This window comes from Oryzias melastigma, linkage group LG24, assembly GCF_002922805.2.
Source record: "Oryzias melastigma strain HK-1 linkage group LG24, ASM292280v2, whole genome shotgun sequence".
NCBI lineage: Eukaryota > Metazoa > Chordata > Actinopteri > Beloniformes > Adrianichthyidae > Oryzias > Oryzias melastigma.
Genome location: NC_050535.1, coordinates 9,580,787 through 9,607,596, shown reverse-complemented (window position 1 = coordinate 9,607,596; position 26,810 = coordinate 9,580,787). Strand labels below are relative to the sequence as shown.

The 26,810-nt window shown below is 39.3% G+C and overlaps 1 protein-coding gene and 1 long non-coding RNA gene across 9 annotated transcripts in view; one reads left to right on the top strand and one right to left on the bottom strand.

The window, feature by feature from the left end:
* Window positions 1-26,810, top strand: part of syne1a (spectrin repeat containing, nuclear envelope 1a) — a 139,129-nt gene that overhangs the window by 61,317 nt on the left and 51,002 nt on the right. For 7 of the 8 annotated variants that reach the window (XM_024290872.1, XM_024290869.2, XM_024290873.2 and 4 more), the window contains 17 exons: window positions 1,744-2,103; window positions 3,199-3,335; window positions 7,259-7,436; window positions 9,790-9,972; window positions 10,051-10,194; window positions 11,204-11,359; window positions 12,881-13,045; window positions 14,273-14,445; window positions 14,528-14,681; window positions 14,748-14,891; window positions 15,008-15,172; window positions 15,252-15,569; window positions 16,107-16,262; window positions 19,416-19,586; window positions 25,419-25,745; window positions 25,834-25,986; window positions 26,068-26,235. In XM_024290872.1, coding sequence (XP_024146640.1) covers window positions 1,744-2,103; window positions 3,199-3,335; window positions 7,259-7,436; window positions 9,790-9,972; window positions 10,051-10,194; window positions 11,204-11,359; window positions 12,881-13,045; window positions 14,273-14,445; window positions 14,528-14,681; window positions 14,748-14,891; window positions 15,008-15,172; window positions 15,252-15,569; window positions 16,107-16,262; window positions 19,416-19,586; window positions 25,419-25,745; window positions 25,834-25,986; window positions 26,068-26,235 — 3,252 coding nt within the window. The remainder of the gene's footprint in view (window positions 1-1,743; window positions 2,104-3,198; window positions 3,336-7,258; window positions 7,437-9,789; window positions 9,973-10,050; window positions 10,195-11,203; window positions 11,360-12,880; window positions 13,046-14,272; window positions 14,446-14,527; window positions 14,682-14,747; window positions 14,892-15,007; window positions 15,173-15,251; window positions 15,570-16,106; window positions 16,263-19,415; window positions 19,587-25,418; window positions 25,746-25,833; window positions 25,987-26,067; window positions 26,236-26,810) is intronic. The other variant, XM_036210377.1, reaches the window with a different exon arrangement.
* LOC112157841 lies at window positions 19,419-24,028 on the bottom strand. The gene is made up of 5 exons (XR_002921224.2): window positions 23,625-24,028; window positions 20,776-20,854; window positions 20,058-20,227; window positions 19,740-19,910; window positions 19,419-19,555 (listed from the first exon to the last, which is right to left on the bottom strand). It is a non-coding gene; the product is annotated as an uncharacterized LOC112157841 (long non-coding RNA).

Below are 26,810 nucleotides of genomic sequence, written 5' to 3'. Positions count from 1 at the left end.
CCTCTCCATTTTATAAACATCATAAACAATATTTATCCAGTCATTAAGTGTAAAACCGTAACTTTTAACATAATTATGAACTAGATATATAGCATTAGCTGTGATAATGCTAGTGTGAATGCTGTAAGCTGAATTTGGCTGCTGAAGATGCTAGCTGAAAACGCTGAAGCTGATAGCCAGCTAAAATATAAGCTAAATTCCAAATTAGCCTAAAAATATATATTTTTAAACTTAAGTTAGCCAAAACAGCTAGCATGCAGCTAAAAAAATAACTAAACTTCAAAATAGCCTCAAAATCTGAGAAAAGCCTAAATTAGCCAAAAAAGCTAGCATGTAAATATTAGCCTAACTCCAAAACAGCCTAAAAAACGTTAACTAACTAACTAATTTAACCAGAACAACAACCATGTAGCTGAAATATTAGCTAAACTCCAAAACAGCCTAAAAAATCTTAGTAAATGCCAAAATAGTCCAAAAAGCTAGCTGTATGCCAGTATTTTAAAACTTTAAAACTGTAATTATTTAACATAAATATGAAAAATAAAAAGGCAGGAATATTATACCAGAATAAATCAACTTAAACCTTAACATCTTTCAATATTTTACCCTCCATAAAAATATATTTTGTATTATATTATACAATATATATATCTTATACAAGACAATGCAAATATTCTACAATATGGAACAACTAATGAACAGTAAACAAGATACAAACTCTTTTTGTTTTATACATCTCTGATTTTAAGCAGAATACCAATGGATCTAGAAACTTTGTGTTTTATGTAATTTATATGAGATTTCAAAGATAATTTATCATCAGTTATTACTCCTAAAAACTTTTCTTCTTTAACATATTGTTTTTCTGCACCATTTAAATGTAATTTTATATCAATAATGCCATTTATCCTTGTTTTTTAGTTGGCAATAAATGCTTAATCTACTTCAAAACTGTCACCTGTATAGATATGTTTTTAGGTAAATGACAGATAAATCATAAGATGTTTTTTAAGGTTCCAATCTTCGTGTTTATGTTGCTTTTTGAAGGCTGCGATCAGTTTGTAGGTTTTTTTGGCACTAAAAAGGTTAATCCAATTCTTCTTAATCCTAATGGACTCTCCCTATGAAAGAGATTGAATCATACGAGGTGCTGGAATTGGTTCCCAGCTTGTTTCCATTATCAGAGCCAAATATCTCAATCTCTCCTGATGTACTTTACTGCCAATGGATGGGATTTTTATTGTGTGCGAGAAATTTTGGTAAATTAGAGGAGCATTAGTTTTGCATTTATTTCTGCTCAACAATCCGGCAGCAGCGAAAAAAATGTGTGAAGAGAAGTCGATTTGCATTTTCATTTTGCACATGGGCTCCAATTATCACATCATAAATGTGCATGAAATGGTGTGAAGCAGTTCAGATCAAGGCAAGATGGGAATTTAGAGATGTGCTGGGTTACTTTTCTCTTTTTTCATCTCATTCAATTATTGTTTTGTTGAACAAATTGGCCTATTTTAAAGCTACCTAACAAAAGAGACTAAGAAGGAGGATTAAGGAGGAGCTGAGAAGGTGAATGGAATCAATAAAAGAGGAAAAAGCAGGAAATAGATGCAGGTTTGACTATAAAATGATGGAGAGCAAGATGATAAAAGCACTACTGGGGAGCTTTAAATAAACTGCACATCTAGAGATTGTTTCCTTAGTCACAGTTTCCTTAGCAACTTTGTCTCCTGTTATTTTTTTCAGGAGTGCGTGGAGTGTCGCCTCCTGGAGGGCCGAGAGCGCCTCAGTCGGGTGCGTCGCAATGCCGCCGCCACGGCGGAGCACACAGCAGCAGGTGGCTGTGAGGCCATCGACCGGCAGCTGGGGGCGCTGTCGCACGCTCTGGAGCAGTGGGAGGGGGCCGCCCTGAGGGCCAGAGATGGCCTGGAGGGGGCCTTCGCCGCCGCTTCTGCTTTGGAGGAGGAGTACAGCAACCGCACCACCCGCCTGGAGGACGAGCTGAAGCAGTTTGAAGGATCTCTGAGGGGGTGGAGCCAGGAGCTGATGAAAGCTGAGGGGCGGAGCAACGGCGAGGAAGCAGTGGAGGGATGGCAGCTGGCTAAGGTGGAGTGAAACTGGAATCATCATATTAGTCATTGTTCCTCTTACAATAGTTTATTATAAAAAGAATAAATGATGCAAATTGTGGTGCAATCATAGGAGGTGATTATCATTGTTTCCACATGGACACAGTGTGCAGACCAGCTCTGCATTTAGCTGCCCTGTCTTGTCAGTAATTATCCATTCTGTTGGGAAATCCTTAAAAACAGATTAGTTTGTAAATCAGCTTTGCAGGGATGATGGGCAGTGACAGCTACAATCCCATCACTTCCCACAGTCTCCCCGTTTGTTTTTATGGCCATTATTTCCCTCTATCTCTCCCTACCAAACATTTCCAATTTGTTTTTCTTTGTTTTTTTCTGCCTTTCATTGGGATTGTGCAGATTTGTCTCGTGATGCTTTGACTCTTCATCCCCAAAACCCCCGGATGTTTACTGTCTGAAGATTTTCTTTCCTCATCAAGGCCACTCAGACCCGGGCCTCCACAGCCACCACTTTCTCCCTTTTTTTCTCAATTTGGAGGCTGTCAAAGAACAGAGGAGGAGTTCCCCCCCTCTCTCCTCCTTCTCTCCTCCTCCTCTGTTTCCTGTGTCCGGCCGTGTTTTCACTGAGCGCTTGTTTGCGTGCGTTTGAACCGATGCTGCATCTGCGCGGGTTGACAGCTGAATTCCACCGGGAGTGGAGCCTGAGAAAAGGAGAGGGAGGAAAAAATGCGTGGAAGGAGTGGGAGGAGGGAAAACCGAGAGGAGAGAAAGTAGGAGAGAGGAGAGCAACGGGTGTGCAGGCGAAGGGAGGGAGGGCTGGTTAACCGTTGGACGTCAGAGCGAGAGCGAATGAGTGAAGAGTCGCTGCTTGTACATATTTCATGGGAGAGGATTTCATGACTGCGTGAGTGCAGAATGCGCGGCACGCCGAGGCGAGCGGGAGAACGTTTTCCACAGCTCCTTCCTGGAGAACAGAAATGCTATTGAACAAGCGACACTGTGAGTATGTGTTCTGTGTTAGGAGTGAACACGACTGTGTGAGGAGGAATGCATTGATCGGAGGGGTGCCATGCAGATCCACGGCTGAGCCAGCATCTGTGTGTTTACTCTTTAGAATATTCTGGAGGGCTTGCAGAGCGCCGAGCCGATGGCAGAGAAGTTGAAAGGCCAACTGAATGACCTGGTGCGCTACTCCAGAGACCTGGGCTCGCAGTCGGAGCGTGTGACGGCACTCATCAAGCAGCACAACAGGTGAGAGGAGGCCAAGTTAATGACCATGTAGCCAGATGTTCCTGCAATGGAGACTAGTAACACTAATGGTGCCACGATTCATTGATTCGTCAAAATTCTGCAGAAAAAAGCTAACATGCGTCCAAACTTTTAGCGTCATAATCCTTTTGCTTGGCAAATATATCAGTTAGAGCTGCAACTGCACATAGTGGGACGGCAGTGTATTGGTTTATCAATATTATTCCCGCTTCTACTTTTACCTACTTTTTGTCCGAAAACATTCATGAAGATGCTAAAACCTAAACCAGGAGTCGGCAACCTTTAACAGTAAAAGAGTCATTTTGGCTTATTTTCTACTGATCAAATCTATAAGGAGCCGCATAGTCTTACTTTAGCCTTTAAGAAATTTGGATTTGCATCCATTACCTTTTTTAAATAATAAATATGAATTATGTCTATTTTTGGCACCAACAAAAGCAAAAATATAAAAAGAACTTATCATCTCTCAAAATGTGAATTTTTTTTTAGGTTTGACAGAAGCTCGAATAACTTATAAATGCTCTGTGTCAAACAGGATCATCTCAGTGCAGCTAGTAACCAGGGTCGTGCAGCATAAGATAATATGTCCTTTTAATTCATAAAAGATCAAACTTTTTACCAAAGTTGTGCATATAAAATCTGTGGATTCTGGAGGTAGTGTTGAGCAAACAAGACGTCTTCAGGTCAACAGGGATGTAAAAACCTACATAGTTTATCATCTATGTGCACCTCAGCCATCAATTTATAAATGTAACTAATCTAAATCAAATTAATGCTAATTAAGTCATCATTACTTTATTTTTATTTTATTTATTATGTTTTTGTTATTTTTGCTCTCTTGTCTCAGTAGTCTTACACTGATGGGTTTTGTTATTTTAGTTTGGGGTTGGACCTTGGTAGTCTTAGCATGCAGGTTTTGTTTATTTGTTTTCTTTAGGTAGACCTTTCCAATTTTCAATCACGAGTATAGGATCATCCAAGAAGAGACTAGAGTTGTCAAGAGTCCAGGCGAGGGTCAGGGGAGGCAGTCAGAGATGAAGTAGAGTCAGAAACAGAAGATCAAGTCCAGAATGAAACTCTCTGTAATGTAGGCAGAGTGGCACAAAAAGGTTAAATAAAGAAACTTAAACTTGTATTAAGAGTTTTCTTTGTGCCAATTAACACCAAGAGTCAGTTCCTGCTGACAGAAATATAAATAGACCTAATGAGCATCCCTGCACACTTTTACATGTTCAAGAATCACATCAACATTTAACACGGCTCCTGATTTTCAGCTCTAAAGCAACAACTATGTCTATGTTTGTGTTTGTGAACATGCATTGTTAAAAGAACCATCCAAACGACATGCAAATGTGATCCATATTCAACAGATTCATTTCAGCTTTCTGCATAGACTTTGCATAGACGCACTGCTAAACCGTGTTGCACAGCCATTATCATTCCTTGGCATTGGTCCTGGCTGAGATCAGCTTATTTGAAATGATTTGGCAGTTAAGTGATCTTGGCTGCTCACTGGCAAAGCGTCACCTTTCCTAATTTGCTTGGTTTTTCACCCTGTCATAAAGTTGGTCTCTGAACTCTCCGCACCTGTCCTGCATTAAGCTCTGCAGGAAGAAGAGGGAACAGTGGAGAAAGCTGAAGTTCTTCTCCGAAGCACAGCACAGAATCTTTTGTTTTTAAAGTGCTTCTGTTATAATTGCCTCATCACTAAAATTCAAACCTCAGCTTGTTGGTGTGGAAACAGTTTTTGTCAGTGTTTGCATCTGTGGAAGGGTCTATTTAAACCTCTTCTTGAACATTTCACACCTTTTTTTTCCCTTTTCTAACCTTCAACTCTATGTCCTCTTCACAATGTGTGAAACTGTCATTTTTTTTCTGTTACTGCATAATCTCGAGTGGTATCAGGGAGTAAATGTAAATTGAAAATTAATATGCAAGCCAAGAATTGTTTTTGTGTGTTTCGTTTCTTCAAAGAACAACCTATTTGACCCTGTATAGTAATCTCAGCTTATGGTCAAACGTTTGTATGCATCTCACAGTTCAGGAATAACCTTTATTTTGACTTTTGCTAAAATGGGTGCAAATCTGTTGTAGGATAAAAGACGCCAGTTTTGTAAAATAAATAAATAAAATAAAATGCAAAAAATAGTTAAAATTAGAATTCTACATTTAATGTTCAAACTTTAGTTTGAAGTAAAATAATTTGGTAATTGGAAAAAAAATATGAAAATAAAAGTAGTTAAAAGACTAAATTTGTTATTTATATGTAAAGTTTCTGACAACCCAGACGGCAAGGCCATGTGGGCTCTGAATGGGTTTGTCCACAGTTTCCGCGGTGGCCCCACCTGTGTTTGCCCATATTGGCTGAAGTGAGGACTCTGTGGTTTGGCTCGCTATGCTAGCCTGTGGTTTGGCTCGCTTCGCTAGCCAGCCGGCCAGTGAAGCTTTCTACATCGCAACAGCGGAGCTCGCTAGCTTATTACAGCAAAGCTCACTAGCTTGATACATCAAAGTTAGCTTGCTCGCTACAGAGGAGCTTTTTATAGCAGAGCTCAGTAAAATGGAGCTTGATAACTCAGTAAAGCAGAGCTTTCTAGCTTGATACGGCGGAGTAAGCTAGCTCGCTACAACAGAGCTCGCTACAGAAATGCTCGCTAGTTCAATACAGCAGAGCTTGCTAGCTTGATAAAGCGGTGCTTAATAAATTGGAGCTTGATAAAGCGGAGCTTGATAGCTCGCTACAACGGAGCTTGCTAGTTCAAGAAAGCATAGCCTGCTAGCTCGATACAGCGGAGCTCTATACATTGGAGTTCGTTAGCTCGATACTGTGGAGCTCGCTATGTCGCTACAGTGGAGCTCACTAGCTCACTAGCCGTCCACATGCTGGCTAGCGTAGCGAGCCTACCATCTGAGTGCCCACCTAAGCCAGTTTGACCAAACACAGGTGGGGCCACCACAGAAACTGCAGACAAACCCATTCAGGGCCCAAATTTCTGCCAACTTTGTAACGATATCGGTCCCACTTAGACTTGCTGACTGGAAAGTGGGTCAGAACTCAGAGATTAAAATCAAAATTGTAAAAACAATGAAATTATTCAAATTTAAAGCCTGATTTCTTAAAATATAAAACTATTTTAAAGTAAAAAGTTTAAATTTAGTAGTAAAAAGTTTGAGGTTTAAATTAGAAATATGCAAAAAGTCAAAATTGGAAAATTTTATTCAAAATAAAAAAAGCCAAACTACTAAAAAATAAAGTCAGAAGTCTATTTTTTTTGTCAGATTTGTAAAAAAATTGAGATTAAAGTTAAAATTCTTGAAACATACAAGAAAACTCAAAACTCAAAAATTTTAAAATATGTTAAATATATACTCATTTGTCTATTTAGAACATCACTTCTTTGTCAGTTATAGCACAGTCATAATACAAATACATTATTACAGTTTTTTGGGGCTTTTTGCACTGAAATCTCAAAGCTTTAATCTTTTTCTTGCTGTCAGCGTCGAGTCTAATCTCCTCCATCTCACACTTTTTCCTAAAGCAGTGAGCTGTCATGCCTCGTTCTCTCCATCATGTCACCCCGTGAACTCTTGCCCCAATCATATGTTGCGTCTCAACCCCCTTTCACATGATCCCCCCTACCACCATCCCCCACTCGGCCCCCCATGCCCCAGCCCTCATTTCTTCCACTTCACCCACTTTGCCATTTTACACCTGCCCATTTCTCATTCCTGATCATCGCTGGCCTTGACTTCTCCCCAGGCGACCCACAGAACATTTCAGCTTCCCGACTTCCTCTTCGTTTTATTGAACGTTTCCTCTGCTTTTAAGCTTTTGATGTTTTTGTCAGTAGTGGGAGAACCTGTGAAGACCTTGTTAAAGACTCTTCTTTGTTCCTCACCCACAGTCTCAGCCTCCGTGCATCCAGGGAGTGTCAAAACAAGGAGCGCTTGTTGGAGCAGAGGTTTCGTGCTGCTTTGAGAGACTTCCAACAGTGGCTGGTCAATGCCAAAATCAGCACCGCCAAATGCTTCGATGTCCCTCAAACTGTCACCGAGGCGTCCTCCGCCCTGCAGAAGATCCAAGTAAGAGAGGAAATATCTTTGAAATGATTCTATCAGGAAATTGATACATTTTTGAATGTTTAGTAATCATTCAGACTCTTCTCCTGCTCCTTTCTGTATGTTTTTCGACCTGTAAAAACTTAATCAAACTTTTATCTATTTCAGCAATCTTGATATCAAATTGCTCAGCTTGTTCAGGACATCACCGCTTGTATTTTTTTTTATTGATAAACTTGAAAGTTTCTGAAATATTGAGCAAAATATGCCCCATAAAAAATACTTTAAGTAGATTAGCAACAAACCTTAAAATATATTCATGGGCTGTTTTAATCTTTTATAGTAATTTAAAAAAATAGTTCACCTAATATTTTAGCAACATGCTAACATTTTTGGCTAATTTGTTATCTACTAGGATTTTATAGGCTAATTTAGAGTTTAGCTAACATTTTAGCAACGTGCTAACGTTTTTAGCTAATTCATTATCTACTGAGGTTTTTATGGGCTAATTTAGAGTTTAGCTTCTATTTTAACTACATGTTAACATTTTTTGCTAATTTAGTTTACTGAGGAATTTTTGGCTATTTTGGACTTTAGCTAGTATATTTAACCAATGAGCTAGCTTTGGCTAATTTGCCCTCTACTAAGGTTTTTTTGGGCTAATTTGGAGTTTAGCTCATATTTAAGCAACACACTAAAAATTTATGCAAAATTGGCATGTATTGTTAAGCAATTTGACTACATTTTTCAGAAAATTAGGTCAACTTCGGCGCTCTTTCATAGTTCTTTAATTCAATGTCCAGTCTTTTAGCAAATTTAACATTTTAAAATAGCTTTTGCATTTTCAGCAAATTCCTTCAGTAATTGAAACAAATTGCGTCATCATTTTCAGCAAAAAGCTTCAGAATCTTCAGCGACTACTTTCAGCAAATGCATCACACTAGCATTATTGCAAGTGATGCAACTTTTCTAGCTTTTTGTTATTTTTGCATCACCAATACAAGTCATAGAGAAAAAAAAAAGATGTCATCATATTTTTACTGTTTTTTCAGCTGCGTAACAGTGAGAAATCTGGTCGTATTCGAGTGCAATAATACAAGTTTAGGTTTTTCTTTTGCTTTTGGGGGGTTTGATCCATTTCTATGCAAATGTAGGGTTTCACTGTCATCTGACAAGTCTAAACTATAAAATATCAACCCACCGAGTTAGTGGGCTGATTGAAAGCTCGTGCCAGAAATGTGTAATAGCTATTTATTCAATCTGCTGCCAACTGGGATTAATGGAATGGGTAGTGGCTGGTTAAATGTACCACTTTTAAGTGTCTTTTGTTTTTAGATGGAGTCAATGAGAAAGGATGAAAATGTGGGGGGAGATTCACTCAAACAGATGAAAGAAAGCTGCACGGCGTGATCGCTGCCACTCTCTTCAAACGTGTTCTCTCTGCGAGAGTCTGGTCAGTCTGGCGGCTTGTTCTGAGCTCGTCGGGGGTTCCTGGCTAAAGAGTCGGGGGCTCCTCTGTTAAGGTGGACCCCGTTTTTAACCAGACGGTTAATTACCCTGCAGTCACCTGACCACACTCATAACCACATTGTTGTCCAGGAATCTTTTCAGACAGATTGAGTCGTCTCCTGAACAACAGGGGTGTTTTTATTAAAAACAAACACAACTGAAGGCTTTGTGCAGCCCTCGACGAGATTAAAAAGTATCTTTGAGGTTGAGGAGAAACTTGTCTCAGCGTGTGGAGGACAAGGAAATATGCCGGCAATCATGTTTTATTTATTATTGACTTGGGGAGGAATGTGGAACAATGTTTCCACATGGCTGACCTCCAGGAAGGGCCTGCATCGGAGGGGCAAGGGCATCCATTGTGTCATGCTTAATTGCTAATACGCTCTTATAAGATGAGAAAATTGAAGACTTTTAGAGGAGGAAATAAAAGACTTTTTTTTGCTTGTGTTGAGAGGCTGAAGCTGTGAAAGTGATGTGCTGACTGCACAGATGGTGGAGCGGTCCCTGCTGCGCTACTGTCATCCTGCTCCGCACTGAGGGGAGGGAGGGGGTGGGGGGGCACGCATGCTGCACATACATGTGTGTCTTTGTATGCTTGTACATTCTCGGTGGGTGGGTAGTTTGGATCTGCGGAGAAACTAACACACTTCACGACTCTCCTCGTCTCTGTTAGCGTTGATTTTAGGAACCGCCTTTTGCTTGTGGAAAAGCGAACGGCTTTGTCTTTTATGCTCAATAATTTTCACCATGAAAAGTCAGAAAATGAAAAATTGATGAGGGCTGAAGGGAATATTTTTCTCTCCTTTCACCACCACTTCTTTTTTGTGCTAAATAGTGACATCCCCTTTGTCTGGGTGTTCCCCCTCAGGAGTTCTTGAGTGACAGGGAGAACGGCCAGGCCCGGCTAAGTACGGTAGGAGCCTGCGGAGAGCTGCTGATGGCCGTGGTGTCCAAAGACAAGGTGGAGGGAATCGAGGCAAAGGTGGCCAACGCCAGGGATGACTGGAAGAGCCTGATGAGTAACCTTCAAATGAGACAAGATGTGCTCAAGGTGGAAAAAGCTTCATAAATAATATTCATTTTTGTCGTTTTAGTGGAATGAAAAATAACCCGGCTGTCAAATTTGCAGAATCTGCAATCCCAGATGACAGAGTTTGAGGCGAGTGCCGACCCTCTGCAGGAATGGCTCAACAGCACAGAGGTCAGAGTTCAGGAGAGCAGCGCTCGCCTGCACGACCTCCCTGCAAAGAGACAGGAGCTCAGCAAGCTACAGGTATTTGAAACCCATTCCGACATGGTCCACATCCTCTTCAAATGCAAAATCTGTATCATGGTTACTCATGGAGCCATCTGTTAGTTTTGGCAGAATTTCGTAGTCGCTCCTGCAGCCGTTCATTTCGCATGCATCAGGACTTTTTAACTAACATATCCATATTTGATAAAATGGCATTCCTTCTCATACATCTGCTGATGCTCTCCTCACTTAGGTAAACATTATCATCACACCATAAATTGAATATTAAGTAGTTACCTTTCCATCAGATAGGAATCCCTAAAGTGTAATTCAAGTCACTGGGGAAAAGGAGACGGACCTAATTACATTTGTCGAGCAACACTGGATCAAAATGGAGCCGCGTCTTGACACAATAGTCAGAGGAGAAGTCCAGAAATCTAATTAATTCTCCTTCTGTCACAGCTGAAGCGCTGCGTGGCTAAAAGGCCTTTTACTGGATGAGATAACAGCTTCTGCCATGTCTGACAGACACAAGAAAGGAAGAGAGGCACAAAGCAGAGATAAACCTGACAACAGGGAGAGAGAGAAGAGAATATCAAGCCCATCTCCGAGCTCGGTCTTGATTGTTACTATTTTTGTATTTATGCTGTTGCCGCAGCAGCACTTCCCATTGTTGCCTTTTGTCTGGCCCTGAAAGTAATTACATTTTTCCAATACAATACATGCAAGCCTCAGTGTGGGAACCTGTGTGGGCAAAATGCACTTGTCACACTTATACCCCCCACCTTCACAGCCTTCTGTTTGCCTCCTTCTTTGGCTAAATAACAGCACTTGTATTAAAAATGAACATCTGCAGAGATACCTCTAATGCTTGTCTGTGATCCATGTTTGTGTGATGTGCTCCTGCACCTCCGTCTTCCCTTCTCATCCTCCATTTTTCTGACATTTCATTCAAAAATTGCATTCTTTTCCTATCTGTCACTTTTAACTTTGCACGACCAATATAACACCTTTTTCCCGTTCCTCCTTCTGCTTCGTACTGGTCCAGTGTGTGCTGGAAGAGATGGCTGGTCAGGAGGTAGAGCTGAGCAGGCTGAGGGAAAGGGCTCATCATCTCTGGGAGGGACAAGCAGCCGGCAAAGGCTTCGTCCACAGAGTTTCTCAGCTTTCAGCGCAGTACCTTTCCCTAAGCAACTTAACAAAGGTAACGCTCAGTCATCCTGCAGCTCCTTTTATACTGTAGTCACAGAAATGCTAAAGCAGCAGGGGTGTCAAACTCAATCCCACAGGGAGCCCAAATCCAAAACACACCTTAGAACGCGAGCTGAACAAGAAAAACATTTATTGAACACTCTAAATTTTTAAAACTTTCTGACATAATTTGAAACTAGATATGTAGCATTATCTGTGATAATGCTAGTGTGAAATTCTGTAAGCTGAATTTGGCCACTGAAGATGGTAATGCTGATAGCGGAAGAGGCTGAAGTTAAAAATGGAAAACACTGAAGCTAATAGCTAAAAACGATGAAGCTGATAGCCAGCTAAAATATTAGCTAAATGCCAAATTACCCAAAAAAGCTTGAATAAAAAAATAGGTTAGCCAAAACATCTAGCATGTAGCTGAAAAAATAGCTAAACTTCAAAATATCGTAAAAAAATGAAAAAAGCCAGAATTTGCCAAAACAGCTTTCGTGCAAATATTAGCCTAAATCCAAAACAGACGTATGATTTAAGAAAAGCCTAAATTTTCCAATACAGCTAGTATGTATCCTAATATTAGCTAAACTTCAAAATATAAAAAAAAGCCTAAATTAGGCAAAACAGCTAGCATGTAGCCTAAATATTAGCTAAACTCAAAACAGCCTAAAAAAAGCCTATATTAGCCAAAGCAGCTAGCATGTAGCTGAAATATTAGCTACTCCAAAATAACTTTTAAAATCTTAGTAAATGCCGAGATGGTCCAAAAAGCAATTTTTAAAACTTTTAAAGCCAAACTTTTTATTCCAGAATAAATCAACTAAAAAATTTTATAACTTTGAACATTTTACTCATAAAAATGTATTTTGTCAAAATTAGACAAGTTAGAAATAAGCGGAAGATAACATTAGGATAACATAGGATTAATAACATTAAAATAAAATGATCTTGAGGGCCGGATCCGGCCCCCAGGCCTTGACTTTGACACATGTACTATAAAGCATGCATTGTTTCTTTACTGCCCGTGAAAACGACTAAAGCCGTCTATTTATGCACGATTTTCACTGTAAATCTGCTGTGTCATTTGAATCTGCTGGCTCAGTAATCCTTGTCAGCTCCTAAAGGTCCCTGCAACGTCATCTTCATCATCCGGAAAATGTCAGGGCCGAAATGTGTTAAGAATGTGACCTTTTCTAAGCTTCCATTAGATCGATCGCACACCTATGATTAATTTGATGTCTGCTAATACCTCAGGACAATGAGAGCAATAATAGATGGGAGTTGTTTACTTTACTGGCATACCCCAGAGTGCTATTTTTAGTTCTTCTTCACTGTCAGACTTTAAAGCGAAGGTTCAATCATTTACAGCTTTTTCCTTCTTCAGTCAGATGGATGATAAAAATGCTGTAAGATGGGCCGGGGGGTCTCTGGAGACTTCTATGAAAGGGAGACATTTTTTAAGCAACATGAAGATTCAATCGATGTAATTCACTGAACCCATACGGACCTGTTTACCTTGTTTCTGAAGGACAAAGCCTCCAGGATTGAACGCATCGTCGGAGAACACAGACTCTTTTCTGAAGGACTTAAAGAGCTCCAGGACTGGGTGTGTGAGGCGCAGAGGGTCATCGGCGCCTGCACCTCCTCCACCACGGACAAGGGAGTGCTGGAGGATCGCATGCTGCAACTAGAAGTAAGGATAAAGACACAAAGCGTGGGGGTCACATCTGTGCATTAAAAAAAAGTACTGTTTTTTCTGGAGTATAAGTTGCTCCGGAGTATAAGTCACAGTAGCCAAAATATGCATAATGAAGAAGAAAAAACATGTACCTGTATAAGTCGCTCTTGAGTATAAGTTGCGTTTTTTTGATGTCTTGGTGTCCCACATTAGTCCAAGGACAGAAAAATAAAAACAATAATTATAATGTCTCGATGCAGATAAGAAAAACATCATAACGTTCACGAGGGGAGTGATCGGGTTCTCACCCAAGTTTGTTTTGAACTGAACTTCTTCTTTTGCCTTTCTGTCAGCAGCAAATACTGATGCACAAACCTACAGAGCCCTCTAGTGGTTGTTAGTGGGAAACAACTAAGGCTGGGTTCATAAACTCGATTGATCAATTTGAATCTATTTAAGCTTAATAGATCAATAATTCATTCATAAAAAATATGGATCGATTTAGCACATAACGCTAAAGTTTGCTAGCTTTATGCTAACGTTTAATGGAATTCCCATAGGAAGGCTAATGCTAATGCTCGGTTGACATTTTCTAAACTCTTTTAAGGAAATATTTTTCAAAGTAACCATTTGTGGTCTAAAACATTGTTTTTTCCTCATACTTTCTTCTTCTAGAATACGGTGTAATGCTGTAGTGTGGTCGCCACCTAGTGGCCAAACTGAATCGCCCTACAGGAGATGCAAAGCAATGTTTACAATGTTAATGATCTGAACATTTTTGTTAGAGCTTCTCCTTTTTTAGAAACCATGTAACACTGTGTGATAATAGCAATCTCATTGTTTTACTAATACATTTTACAGTATTTGAACTGTATCAGATTAATGTAAATATATTCAAAACATATAGATTATTAATGTATTTCTAAACAAATATGTATAAATTTGTAAACTCAAAATTTAATTGAATTGAATAATCGAAAAAAATTGGAATCGAATTGATTTAGGCTCTTGTGAATCAAATCAAATCGTTTCTGGAAATTATAATCGATACCCTAGAAACAACCGCTAAAAGGCAACCGGTTGTTAGTGGCAAAATGACAAATAAATGAACCTGTTTATGTTTTAAAAAATCACAAATAAGTCACACCTGAGTATAAGTTGCACACCTGGCAAATCTACAAAAAGAAAATGCGACTCATAGTCTGGAAAATACAGTACAACTCCTTTCATGTCTCTGTGAAGGCTTTACTTGCTGCTCGCCAAGAGAGAGAAATTCAGCTTAAAATGCTGCTAACACGGGGAGAGGCGGTCCAGAGGAACACTTCGGCCGAGGGAGTTCCGGTTATCCGCAAGCAAATCCAGGACCTCAAGGACTCGTGGGATTCGCTGTTGTCCGCTTCGATTCAGTGTAAAAGGTGAGAAAGGCACGCAATAATTAAAAAAAATCCAATTAATTTGGATTGTGTTACTGAAAATATGGATACATTTTTATTACAGTCAGCTTGAAGGAGCTCTGTCTCAGTGGACCAGCTATCAGGAGGATGTAGGGCAGTTTGTGCAGTGGATGGAGCGAGTTGAAGAGACTCTCAGCTGCTCAGACAGACAGTACTCTGAGATGAGAGACAAGACGGCCAACCTGGGAAAGACAAAGGTATCTTTTGTTTTACCTTCACGAATGTTATATGTCATGTCATTAATGTCGTCTTTTTGACTTTAGCTTCTCTACGAGGAAGTTTTGAGTCACAGCAGTCCTCTGGAAACCATAGCCACCAAAGGTTCCAACATGGCTGAGCACTACAACACCCAGCAGGAGGTTCAGCAGCTGCAGAGCAAATACAACATGCTCAAAGACAAGGCTAAGGCATGTATCTTTTCAGCTATTTCCTTCAATTGTCTTCTCAAATGCACTTTCGATAAATATTCAGATATTTCTTTTGGTTTTGCATCACTTAATGCTTGGATCCTCTTGTTTTGTAGAGTGCTGTCAGTAAGGCTAAGGAGTTGGTGCTGGTCCACCAGGAATATCAGCGGGGGCTGCACGTGTTTGAGGACTGGCTCGAGCAGGAACAAGCGTCACTGGCTCTACTATCGTACCCTGAGGGAAACGTGGAAGCTCTCGAGAAAACACTCCAGCAGCTGCAGGTACTCAGTCTTGTTAACAAATAGTGATTCCTAATTCAAAATCTACCTAGGATTTTAAACTAATGGTTCATTCTTGCAGAACTTGCAAGGGAACTGCACAAAGGGTCAGTCTTTGCTGGCGTCTGTGCTGACCAGCAGAGACAGAGTGATCCTATGGGGCGTTCCTCAAATCGAAGACCGCGCCCTGGACACTGCTCAGCGGGAGTGGGCGGCCCACCAGAGCCGCCTGGAGGACACCAAGGCCCAGCTGCGCTCCACGCTGACCCGGCTGAGGCAGATGGGCCACAAGTTCCTGAGCCTGGCTCAGTGGCTGGAGGACAAGGAGAAGGCGGTGAACATTAGGAGTAACCGACAGTCGGACCCAATCACCAAGCAGACACAGCTGAAGAAACTCCAGGTCAGAAAAAGTCATTTGTTATGGAATACCCGAAAGGTTCTTGGGTCAAAATTTACTCATGTTAAAATGTATAAATGAGTTGATTTAAAACAAATATTTTCAATAGGTATAAAAAAAAACTTTGCACAGTTAACACTCAAAGAAACAAGAAATTTGTATTTGTTTTATGACTTCCAAATTAAAAATTTCCAGTCTTTTTGGATTCAGATTTATGCTTGGACTGTCAGTCACATCAAGATCACTCCCAAATTACTCCCTCACAGAGCAGGCAGTGGAATAAACACGCCAAAGATAAAATCCTGCTCGTCACAGTCAGAGCAATGAAGCATCCATCACCTATTTACATCCCAAGTAAATCAGCAGTTCTGGATTTCCTCCTTTCTGAGAATGTTTCCTGGCAGCTTTGGGAAGTCAGACAGTCTCTGTGTTTTCCTTCCTTGTATTGAAAGAGAATAAACACACACACACATGCAACTGTCATAAATTGTCTTGATTTGAATCAAATTAAGTACGTTGATGATTTTGTCTCGTGTTCAGGGGTACCTGGAGCCGGTTCTTTCTCGTCAGGGGGAGGTGGAAGGCCTCTCGTCTTTGGCCCAGCAGGTTCTTCAGGAAAGCTACATGAGTAGCCGAGTCAGTGTCACCGCCACCCAGCTGACCTCCCGCTACCACTCCCTGCTGCTCAACATCCAGGTTCAACACATGTCATATTTACTTCATCTATTGTTAAAAATATGAATATGTTTTGCTGATGTTAATATTTCTCCTGGTATTAGGGGGAAAACGCTTTCTTATCAGTTCCTTCACTTCGCTTTTATTAGAGCGTTAGAGGCGCCTGTCAGCCCCCAAGTCTTCATTGTCATCCTGCTGTCTTTGTTGTGTTCCTTTTTCATGTAAATACGATTGTTTGAACTCTGGATAACATCTAGTACGTTAGTGTCTGAGTACTAGAATCCAGCAATAGTGAGAAACAAATGTTAGTTGATATTTTTTGTATGTAAAAAATATAAAACTTGGGTTAGGTTTTAAAACTAAGGATTATTATAAATCAAACTGATCAATCAATATTTTTTTTTTTGAAGTAGTTGGTTCTATTTTTTTCACGAAAACATACATAGCCTTTTTTTTTAATTTTGATATATATTTTATAATTTATTTATTTATTTTTTTTAATAAAACTTTATTATATTTAAGTTTCCACTTTTGTTTGGTTTAAACCCCTTTTTTCCTAAACAAAAGTAATTAGCTTTAGAAGAGAAATTTTAGATTGAATCAAGTCATGTAAATTAGGAAAACACATTCTAATCAAATCAAGTAGTTAATGCAGATGTACATATAATTAGCATATTGCTTTTTCTTGACTAGCTTTCATTAGGAAGTAAAAGCTTAGTGGAAAAAGCCCTATTTGGAAATCACGCTCAAATAGTTTTCAAATGACATTAGCATCGTCAGGCTGTTTCTGTGTAATTTCTGCCCTATTGGGTTTTCCAAACAGAGATTCTCTGAGGAGAATTTTCCTCAACTTTCTACCTCTGCAGATTTGGGAGTTGGCTCCGTCTGTGTTTCTTTGTACACTCAAATCCACTCTGTGTTTTTTTTGTGTGTGTTATGTATGGGTGGGGGCTATTGGAAAATCAATGGGGCTCTCCTGGTCATGTTCTAAAGCTGTAATTAAACACTACACACCCCAATCTCACTTACAGCTTTGGGGTTGAAAAAAGATTTTCCTGTACTGCATTGATTTTTTTTTTGTGTGTCTGTGTTTATACCTTGGACAACACATCCTAAGTGTGTGTTTGAGCCTCACTGTACCCCCCCTCCCTTTTGATTTCTCCATCTCTGCCCACACCTTCATTTCCTGCTTAAACCGATTTAAGCATCCATATAGTTATGGCGACACACATGCATGAACACGCAGATACCCCCCACCCTCATTCTCTGGATCCCTGTAATTATTCTGCAGGAAGTGGGGGCCACACGAGTGGGAAGCAGCTCCCCTGTCTAGTGAGAAGAGGTGTGCACTCAGCATAATCAGCTAATTGGAGCGTCTTTGCGCGGAATTATTTGCAAGTTGAGCGAATAAGGTGTCAAAACTGCAAAAACCCACCAGGCTCGTCCTTGTGGAGTTATTGATTCGAAATTCCCGTCAAGTGGGTAAAACATCTAACACATAAAAAAAAAAAAACCACTGCTTTATGCTGTGGTTTTTGGGTGGATGAAAGAATAAAAGGAAGTCGGATGTCTTTCTTTTTTTGTAGCAAAAAGCTTTAGGTCCTTGGTGACCAATGTTAAACTGCAGGGGCCTAACTCCCACCTTAAAAGATATTTCTTGTTTTGTTTGTTCAGAATTTTTCCCCTTGTCCAGGTTAGTTTTACTAGAAATTTAAAAAGCCAAAGCCAAAATAAAGCTAAATATATATCCTTACCTGCAATAATGCAAGAATGCTGTAAGCTGAATGTGGCCGCTAAAGATGTCAGAGGAGTTTGCTGAAAATGTTGAAACTAAAAGCTTTCTAAAATATTAACTAAATAGGAAATTAGGCAAAAAAAAAACTGGAAACATGTCTAAATTAGCCAAAAACAACTAGCAAAATGCCAAGATGTTACCTAAACTCCAAATTATCCAAAAAACTAGATACATGTCTAAATAAGCAAAAAAACAGCTAGCATATTGCTAAAATGTTAGCTTAATTATAAATTAAAAAAGAAAAAAAAAACTGTAAGCACGTCGAAATTCACAAAAAAAGACAGCTAGCATAATACTAAGATCTTAACTAAACTCCAAATTAGCCAAAAATTGGATACATATCTAAATTAGCTGAAAACAGCTAGCATAATGCTAAGATATTAGCTAAACTCCCCAAAAAATTGCCAAATTTCTTTTGCACTGTAACAGTTGCTGCAATTTCATTGTCCTTGTGATAATAACAATAAAGACCTATCTATTTAAACTCCAAATTAGGCAAAAAAAAAAACTATATCCATGTTTTAATAAGCCAAAAACAGCTAGCGTAATGATAAGATGTTGGATAAACTCTAAGTTAGCCAAAAACTGGATACATGTCTAAATTAGCAAAAAAAAAACAAAAAAAAAAAAAAACAGCTAACATATTGCTAAAATGTTAGCTTAACCACAAATTAGCCAAAAAAATGGAAATATGTCTAAATTTGCCAAAAATAGGCAGTGCAATACCAAAATGTTAGCTTAACTCCAAATTAGCCAAAAAACTGGAAACATGTCTGAATTAGCCAAAAACACCTAGCATAATGCTAAGATGTTAGCTAAACTCCTAATTAGCACAAAAAGAAAAAAAAACCTGAAAAGATGTCTAAATTAGCAACAACAACAAAAAAAAAACAGCTAAAATACTGCCAAAATGTTACGTTAACTCCAGATTTGGCTTAAAGAACTGGAAAAAATTTGAAATTGGCTAAAAACAGCTAGCATGTTGGTAAAATAAAAGCTAAATGCCAAATTAACCTAAAAATCCAGCGATTGCTGAACATTTTAAAGTTTAGTGGTGTTTTTAGCTGAAAGTATATGCGGATGTTCACAAGTTTAAAAGTGCACAAAGTTTTTGAAGGAGCAATTTGAGCAATTTCTCATTCATTTCCAATGGGGCATATTTATTTTAAAAACTATGACGTTTATGAATACCAAAAGTACAAGCAGTAATGTCCTGAACGAACTGAATGTTTTGATACCAAGATTGTTTTTGTGTGCCGAAAAATGTATGGAAAGGAGCAGGAGGATCATTATAATGTAAAGCAGTCACACAATTAAAGAAATCATAATTAAAGCACTCAAATTCCAGGAGCTGATCCTTTTTAATTGTGTGTTTCCAGGACACCATCAAGCAGCTCCAGGAGGAGTTGAGGAGCATCGAGGAGGCAGAAACCCTTTGTGTGTCTTTCACAGAATGGCTCAGCTGCTCTCAGAAAAGCTTCACAACATTAACCGACCGCTCCGAACCTCTGGACCGCACCTCGATGGAGAAGAAGACGAAGAAATTAGAGGTATGGAAGTGTTTTGCATATCAGTTTGGGACACTTTTAGGTGCAATAAATTAATTCGGTGATATTAAAACCACAATTTGATGAGTTAAAACTGTTAAACAGTGCAAGATGCTACTTTTTCGTTTAGAAATAAAAGGCCTTTCCTAGTAGTACCTTTTTGTTGCAGATTTGTTCAGTCGCTGCAATAAAAGCCATTGTTTGCCTGGAGTAGTTCACAGTGTGCACATCAAGGATTGGATGAGTCTGTTTGTATTGATCTGGTCTTTATGAAGACAAAGCTGGTGCTGCTTTCGAGGAAGCGCCGTATCAAGGAGAGACCTCCAGCTGTGTGCGAGAGGATGAAGAAGCGTCTGTGTCAGAAGCCCACCGGCACAGACACTCCTAATTGATGCGATGCCCTCACCGCTTCACATCACACACAAATGCACACAAAGTGCTTTTAACAAGCAGCGGCAAACTTTAAAAACCTACCAGCGTTGTGCGATTTCAGTTCTTCACGTTTCACTAAGTCTTCCTCACACACGTTCGTGTTTACAATGCATCATCTGCTGCAGGCTTTGCAGCAATCTTAGTCTGGGATCGATGATCTGTCTGGATGTGAGGACTAAAGACATTCTGCCTCCACATGTGTCCTTCCAACGCTGAAGATAACAGAGAGGGCTTCATCACTTACTCGTCTCCTGTTGTGAAGGATTCTGGCTCATTCACTGAACTTAGGACGATTACACATTGATGCATAAATTGCTACTCATTAGCTTTTGACAACTATATTAAATATCGGTATGCATACAGTAGATTCTGGACTTTGAAAACTGGCTAAAATGTGACAATATAGGAATAGAAATTGGGTTACAGAGTTTTTAATCGCTGTTTCGCGGATTTATTTATAGACTATTGTCAATTAATCTTCTCTGTGCCGTGTCTTTTTGCCAAATTGATATAAATCTTCAATCATCTGTTTTCATTCTATCCCAACTGACTTATTTTGAGAGTTTAAACTAGACACAAGTATGAAAATGTTAATGCCTGTCTGAGAAAGTGCAGTGAGGAGGTTTACAGCCTTAAAGTTCCACTCCAATCATCTTTGGATCTATTTTAAAAGATTGCCAGTGAGCGTTTCCACTGAGCGGTCCAATATTTTAAGTGTTTCCACTGTAAAATGGACCCATTAAACAGTACCGACCCGTACCTCTCGATGGCCCCCATCCATTGTAGATCCATAGAATAATGGAATGGGACGGTTGGGGTGGAGTCGCTGTAGCCACCTGCTGATTGGCAGAAATTGATGATTGAAGCTAGCTGCTCCGTTTTCCTCTATATAGCGGTATTCTTCTTAGCCGCCTGCAATTTTCTTTCAAACAGCATTAAATTTCTGTCATACACGATGTACAAAAGGTTAATCAAGAAAAAGAAGAGCTGCTGGATGACCGCCATTGTTGTTGCTTTTCTAGTCGTCGCACTACAATGACGCAATGAGACAAACCACTCAGTATATGTCCTCAATCACAAGAAAAAGGCCACAAGAAAATGTAAAAAAAAAAAACAAAAACAAACACTTGATTTCTATAGGAGTGAGTCTTTAAAACATCTACTTTGCAGATATCACTTACTTCACGTGTCAATGTCAAGGCCCGGGGGCCGGATTCGGCCCGCCAGGTAATTCTATCCGGCCCTCCAGATTAGTTTATTTTATTGTTATTAATGGCCCAATGTTATCTAGGGCTAATTTCTAACTTAAATAATTTTGACAAAATGTATGTTTATCGAGAGTCAAACACTGAAAGTTATTTAAGGTTTAAGTTGATTTATTCTGGAATATTCCTGCCTTTTTATTATTCATAATTATGTGAAAAAGTTACGGTTTTCAAGTTTTAAAAATTGGTATTCTTTGCTTTTTGCACTATTTTGGCATTTACTAGGATTTTTTAATCTATTTTGTAGTTTAGCTAATATTTCAACTATATGCTAGCTGTTTTGGCTAATTTAGGCTTTTTTCAGTTTTTGTATATTTTGAAATTTAGCTTTTTTCTATATATGCTAGCTTTTTTGGCTAAGTTATTTTTTTTATTTCATGCTTTTTTTTATTTTTTAAATGTTGGTTGTATAGGCTAATTTGGCAGGTTTTTAGCTAGCTATCAGCTTCGCGTTTTTAGCTAGAAATTTCAGAACCTTCAGCTATCAGCACTGGCATCTTCAGTGGCCAAATTCAGCTTACAACTTTCACACTAGCATTATCACAGGTAATGTTGACCTATCACAGGTAATTCTACATATCTAGTTCATAATTATGTTAAAAAGTTACAGTTTTAAAGTTTTAAAAATGTTGTTTTGGCCTGTTCAATAAATGTTTATCCTGTTCAGCCTGCGACCTAAGGTGTGTTTTGGATTTGGGCCCCCTGTGCGATTGAGTATTATGTAAGGGATAATACCCGACGAAGTGTCCGCTTCGCGTCGGACGGTTTAGGCCTCCGCGTCGTGCGTTAATTTCTCATAATGCACTCTTCGGAGGGTATTATCCCGCTTATACCATGGTCTTTACAAAATAAATAAATATTTAATCAATATTTAGTACTTTATTCTTGTTATTTCTTTGGTTTAGCTAATTTTTTCACAAAAAAGCGGACTATTTGATCATCCGTGATGCGGTTTGTTGTCACGGTGACATGGAACACGGCATGAAGCCTGAAGCCGTTACAGACCTCAGCTGCAGCGGTAAAGTGTCGCTGTTTTGAAAGAAAGACCCGGACAAATTAGGATATTTTTCTTCTTTTTCTGACGTTAATCCTTCAGTGAGCAGCTAGAACATATTCAGCTTCTGTCTGTGTTTCATTTCACGGCAGGTTCGTTCTTCTGAGCTGCTCTAAAATGAGAAACTCCCTCTTGTGGTGAAACAGAAGACTACACCTTTCATTTCGAGTGGTGTTTTATTAGAAGGAGAATAACTAATTTGTCAATATTAATTTACCTTACAAAAGGAGAGGAATATAAATGCTGGTCGCTACAATAAGTTGAATAAAGCATCAGTTCAGAGAGAAAGTTCATCCATTACTGCTTGTTTTGTCCAGACGATGAAGGAAAATGTGTTTTAAAGAAGCCTGCGCAGTGATATCGAACGTTTGGTCTGTGTGACCGGAACTTCTTTTTTAGGTGTGCGTTATTACTGTGCATTATCACTTTTTAATGCACACCCAGCAGCCAATCAGAATCGAGTATTCACCCAGACCATGGTATAAAGGTTATTTTACAACGCAAATCCCACAATAAACGAAGGAACACTCTAAATACATTTTTTTGTTCTCTTATTTTAAGACTCAAAATCATGTCCTAAAAATCTAACACCAAAAAGGATTCAGTTTCAGGCTCATATATGTGACAAATTTTGCCCCAATGTTCCAAAGTATTAACACCTCTGTTGCTCAAAAAGAAGTCATAAAAACGTCCAAGTTTCTTTTCTAATAAATTCAAAGCCGAGACTGATAAAATGTTTACATAATTACCTTTGTTTTGTCCTTGTTAGGAGATGATGATTAACATGGTTGTCAGCACTACAGTGTTGCAGTTGATTAGGGAGCTGAAACTCTCATTCAGAATGGAAATCAGATCCCTCGTGCTCATCGTTTACAGCTGACGCGCAATGAGCTTGACATGGATAATTGAGGGTACAAGACGGTTGAGACGCAAAGGGCAAACCGTGCTTAGGATCCAATATATGTTCGTCATTTTGCACAGTGTCGTACATCACAAAGGTAACAGCTGAGCTCAGGTTCTCGAGCACAGTTTATAAAAATAAGTTATTCTTTCTTATAATCAGCTAATTAAGGAGGGAAATCTTTGACATAAATATAACCGGTTTCATTTCAGTTGTTGATTACTGGAAGGGTTACCTTGAACATGAAATTGTCAGAAGTGTCTGATGTACCATGTGCTGCTAGTTAAAGCCAAAGGGCAGTTGGATTGGGGATGATGAGCTGGCCTGTAATGTCACATTAAGGAGGAAATGTGGGTGTGTGCTCACACACCCGAGCCTTGTTATCTTACCCACAGCGGTGGTCGGAGATCTGAGCTTGTTGGAGTGTGAGGCTACCTTCTCTCTTCAAGCAATAATAGGCTGATGATGAAAGCTAGTTGGCATCCCATCGAGTGGAGGTCATTGGATGTGTGGTATGTTGTGGTTGCCCTGGAAACCCCTGCAGCTACTGTTGTCTCTTACAAGGGTCTTTATAATTGGATCCTCCTTTCATATTATTCACTGTTTTTTTTTGTTCCTCACCATGACCTCCTAGTCTTCTCCATGTATAACCATGCAGGTGTGACCACGCCTGACACGTTGAAAGCTTTTCAACAGGACTATTGGTGACTGTGGTAGAACAGTAGGTGAAGGACAGAGAAATCGGGGATCCTGCTTTGGGATATGGCTTGCTTTTTGATATTCCTTTGTCCAAAATGATGTGGATTAGATCTACGAGTAAAGAAGAGGGTTTTGTTCAACAGTCATCAGGACAAGGCAAACCACATGTGTCAAAGTCAAGGCCCAGGAGCCGGATCCGACCCGCTGGGCAAGTCTATCCGGCCCTCCAGATCATTGTTGTTATTGGCCTGACGTTATCTAGCGCTTATTTCTAACTTGTATAATTTGACAAAATATATATTATATTTTATGGAGGGTAAAATATTGAAAGTTATTTAGGGTTTAAGTTAATTTATTCTGGAATAATATCCCTGCCTCTTTATTATTCATAATTATGTTAAAGTTTTAAAGTTTAAAAAATTGGCATTCTGCTAGCTGTTTGGAATTTTTTGGCATTTAATAAGATTTTTTAGGCTATTTTGAAGTTTAGCTTATATATCATCTAGATGGTAGCTGTTTTGGCTAATTTAGGAGTTTTTTTTGTTTAGTTTTTTTAGGCTATTTTAGGTAATATTTCAGCTAAATGCTAGCTGTTTTGGTTAATTTAGGCTTTTATTTAGTTTTTTAGGCTGTTTTGGAGTTAGACTAATATTTTAGCGACATTCTAGCTGCTTAATGTTTACACACTAGCTGTTTTGGCCAATTTAGGGCTTTTTTTCAGTCGTTTTGGATATTTTGAAGTTTAGCTATTTTTTCAGCGACATGCTAGCTGTTTTGGCTAATTTTGTTTTTTGTTTTTTTTTTGTTTTTTAGGGTGTTTTGAAGTTCAGCTAATATTTTAGCGACATGCTAGCTGTTTTGGCTAATTTAAGCTATTTAGGCTATTTTAGCTAATATTTCAGTTAAATTTCTAGCTGTTTTGGTTAAATTAGGCTTTTATCTAGTTTTTCAGGCTGTCTTGGAGTTAGGCTAATATTTTAGCGACATGCTAGCTGCTTTGGGCCATTTAGGCTTTTTTTTTAAAGTTTTTTTTAGGCTGTTTTGGAGTTAGACTAATATTTACACGCTAGCTGTTTTGGCTAATTTAAGCTTTTTTTCTGTTTTTTTATATATTTTGAAGTTTAGCTGTTTTTTTTAGCTACATGCTAGCTGTTTTGGCTAACCTAAGTTTTTTTAGGCTAATTTGGCATTTAGATAATATTTTAGCTGGCTATTAACTTCAGCATTTTCAGCTATCAGCACTAGCATCCAAATTCAGCTTACTGCATTCCCACTAGCTTTATCACAGGTAATGCTATATGTCGAGTTCATAATTACGTTAAAAATTTGCGGTTTTAAACATTTAGTTTTGGAGCGTTTAGTAAATGTTTATCCTATTCGGCCCGTGACCTAAGGTGTGTTTTAGATTTTGTCCCCTTGTATGATTGAGTTTGATACCCTGACGTAAACCATGCTGAGTTATTTTTGTGCTTCTTTCCTCTCAGATTCTACAGTCTGAACTCCAGCACGGTCACAGCTTCCTGAAATCTCTGAGGGAGCGCGCCGAGCAGGCAGCAGGCTTCCTGAATGAGGCCGGAGCCGAGAACTTAGGGGCAGAGGTGGAGGCGCGGCTTGCCCAGCTGGAGGAGCTGGCTGGAGGACTTCGGCAAGAGCGCAGCTTCTTGGAGCGTGCGTTACTCCTAACCAAGGAGTTTCAGGACCGATACAAAGCTCAGGCCCACTGGCTTGTAGAGACAAGAGTGCTGCTCAGCAGCCCGGTGGAACCCAAAGCTGAACTGTACCAACGTAAAGCCCAGCTTGCTAAATATAAGGTAAGCAAATGCCACTCTTGGATCCTTTCTGAGTGCATTTGTAATCGGAAAAGAAAAAATAAATAAATACATTTCTGTGTGTTCTCAGACCCTTCTTCAGATGATTCAGTCCCACGATGGATCCATCCGCTCAGTGATGGAGAAAGGAGATGCCGTCCTGGCTTTGGTGCACTACCCCTCCATTAGAGACAAACTACACAGGCTCCAAAAGGACTACAATACTCTGTGCAAATCTGCAATTGTAAGAGAATTATAAATGACTAAAATTGATTTTTCAGAGCTACATTTCGATCAAACTGAGTTTTCTTTTTGGGTTTACCAGGCTCACGTGGAGAACCTGGAGAGCCAGGTAAAGGAGCAGGAAGCTTACCACAATGAGCTGCAGGAAGTAGAGCGCTGGCTGCTGCAGATGTCGAGCAGGATGGTTACTCCCGATCCAAGCGTGAGCCGCAGCCTGGAGGCAGCAACTCAACAGCTGGCCAGACACAAGGTGGCCCATCACATTATATCACTTTTGCTGCTGCTTGTCAGACGGTGGCACGCGAAATAGCTTGACTAATGAGCCCTCGTTACGTCTCCTTCAAGTTCCAAATGTTCATTGCATTTGTGGATATCTTAGCTGTTTTTCTGGAATACCACATTCTAGTACACATGTGTCAAAGTCAAAGCCCGGGGGCCGGATTCGGCCCTCCGGATATTTCTATCTGGCCCTCCAGATAATTAAATTTTACTATTATTAATGGGCCACTGCTAGATTAGCTAATTTGGCTAATTTAAGCTTTTTTCTGTTTTTTAAGCTATTTTGAAGTTTTGCTAATATTTCTGCTAGATGCTAGCCATATTGGCTAATCTAGGCTTTTTTTTATTATTTTGTTTGGCTTTTTTTGTAGTTACGCCAATTTTGACACACAAGCTGTTTTTTTGCAAATTTAGGAATTTTTCATTTTTTTAGGCTGCTATAAGGGTTAGCTAATATTTCAGCTACATGCTAGCTGTTTTGGCTAAGTTAGGCTTTTTTTTAAGTTTTTAGGCTATTTTTGAGTTTAGCTAAAATGTCATCTAGCT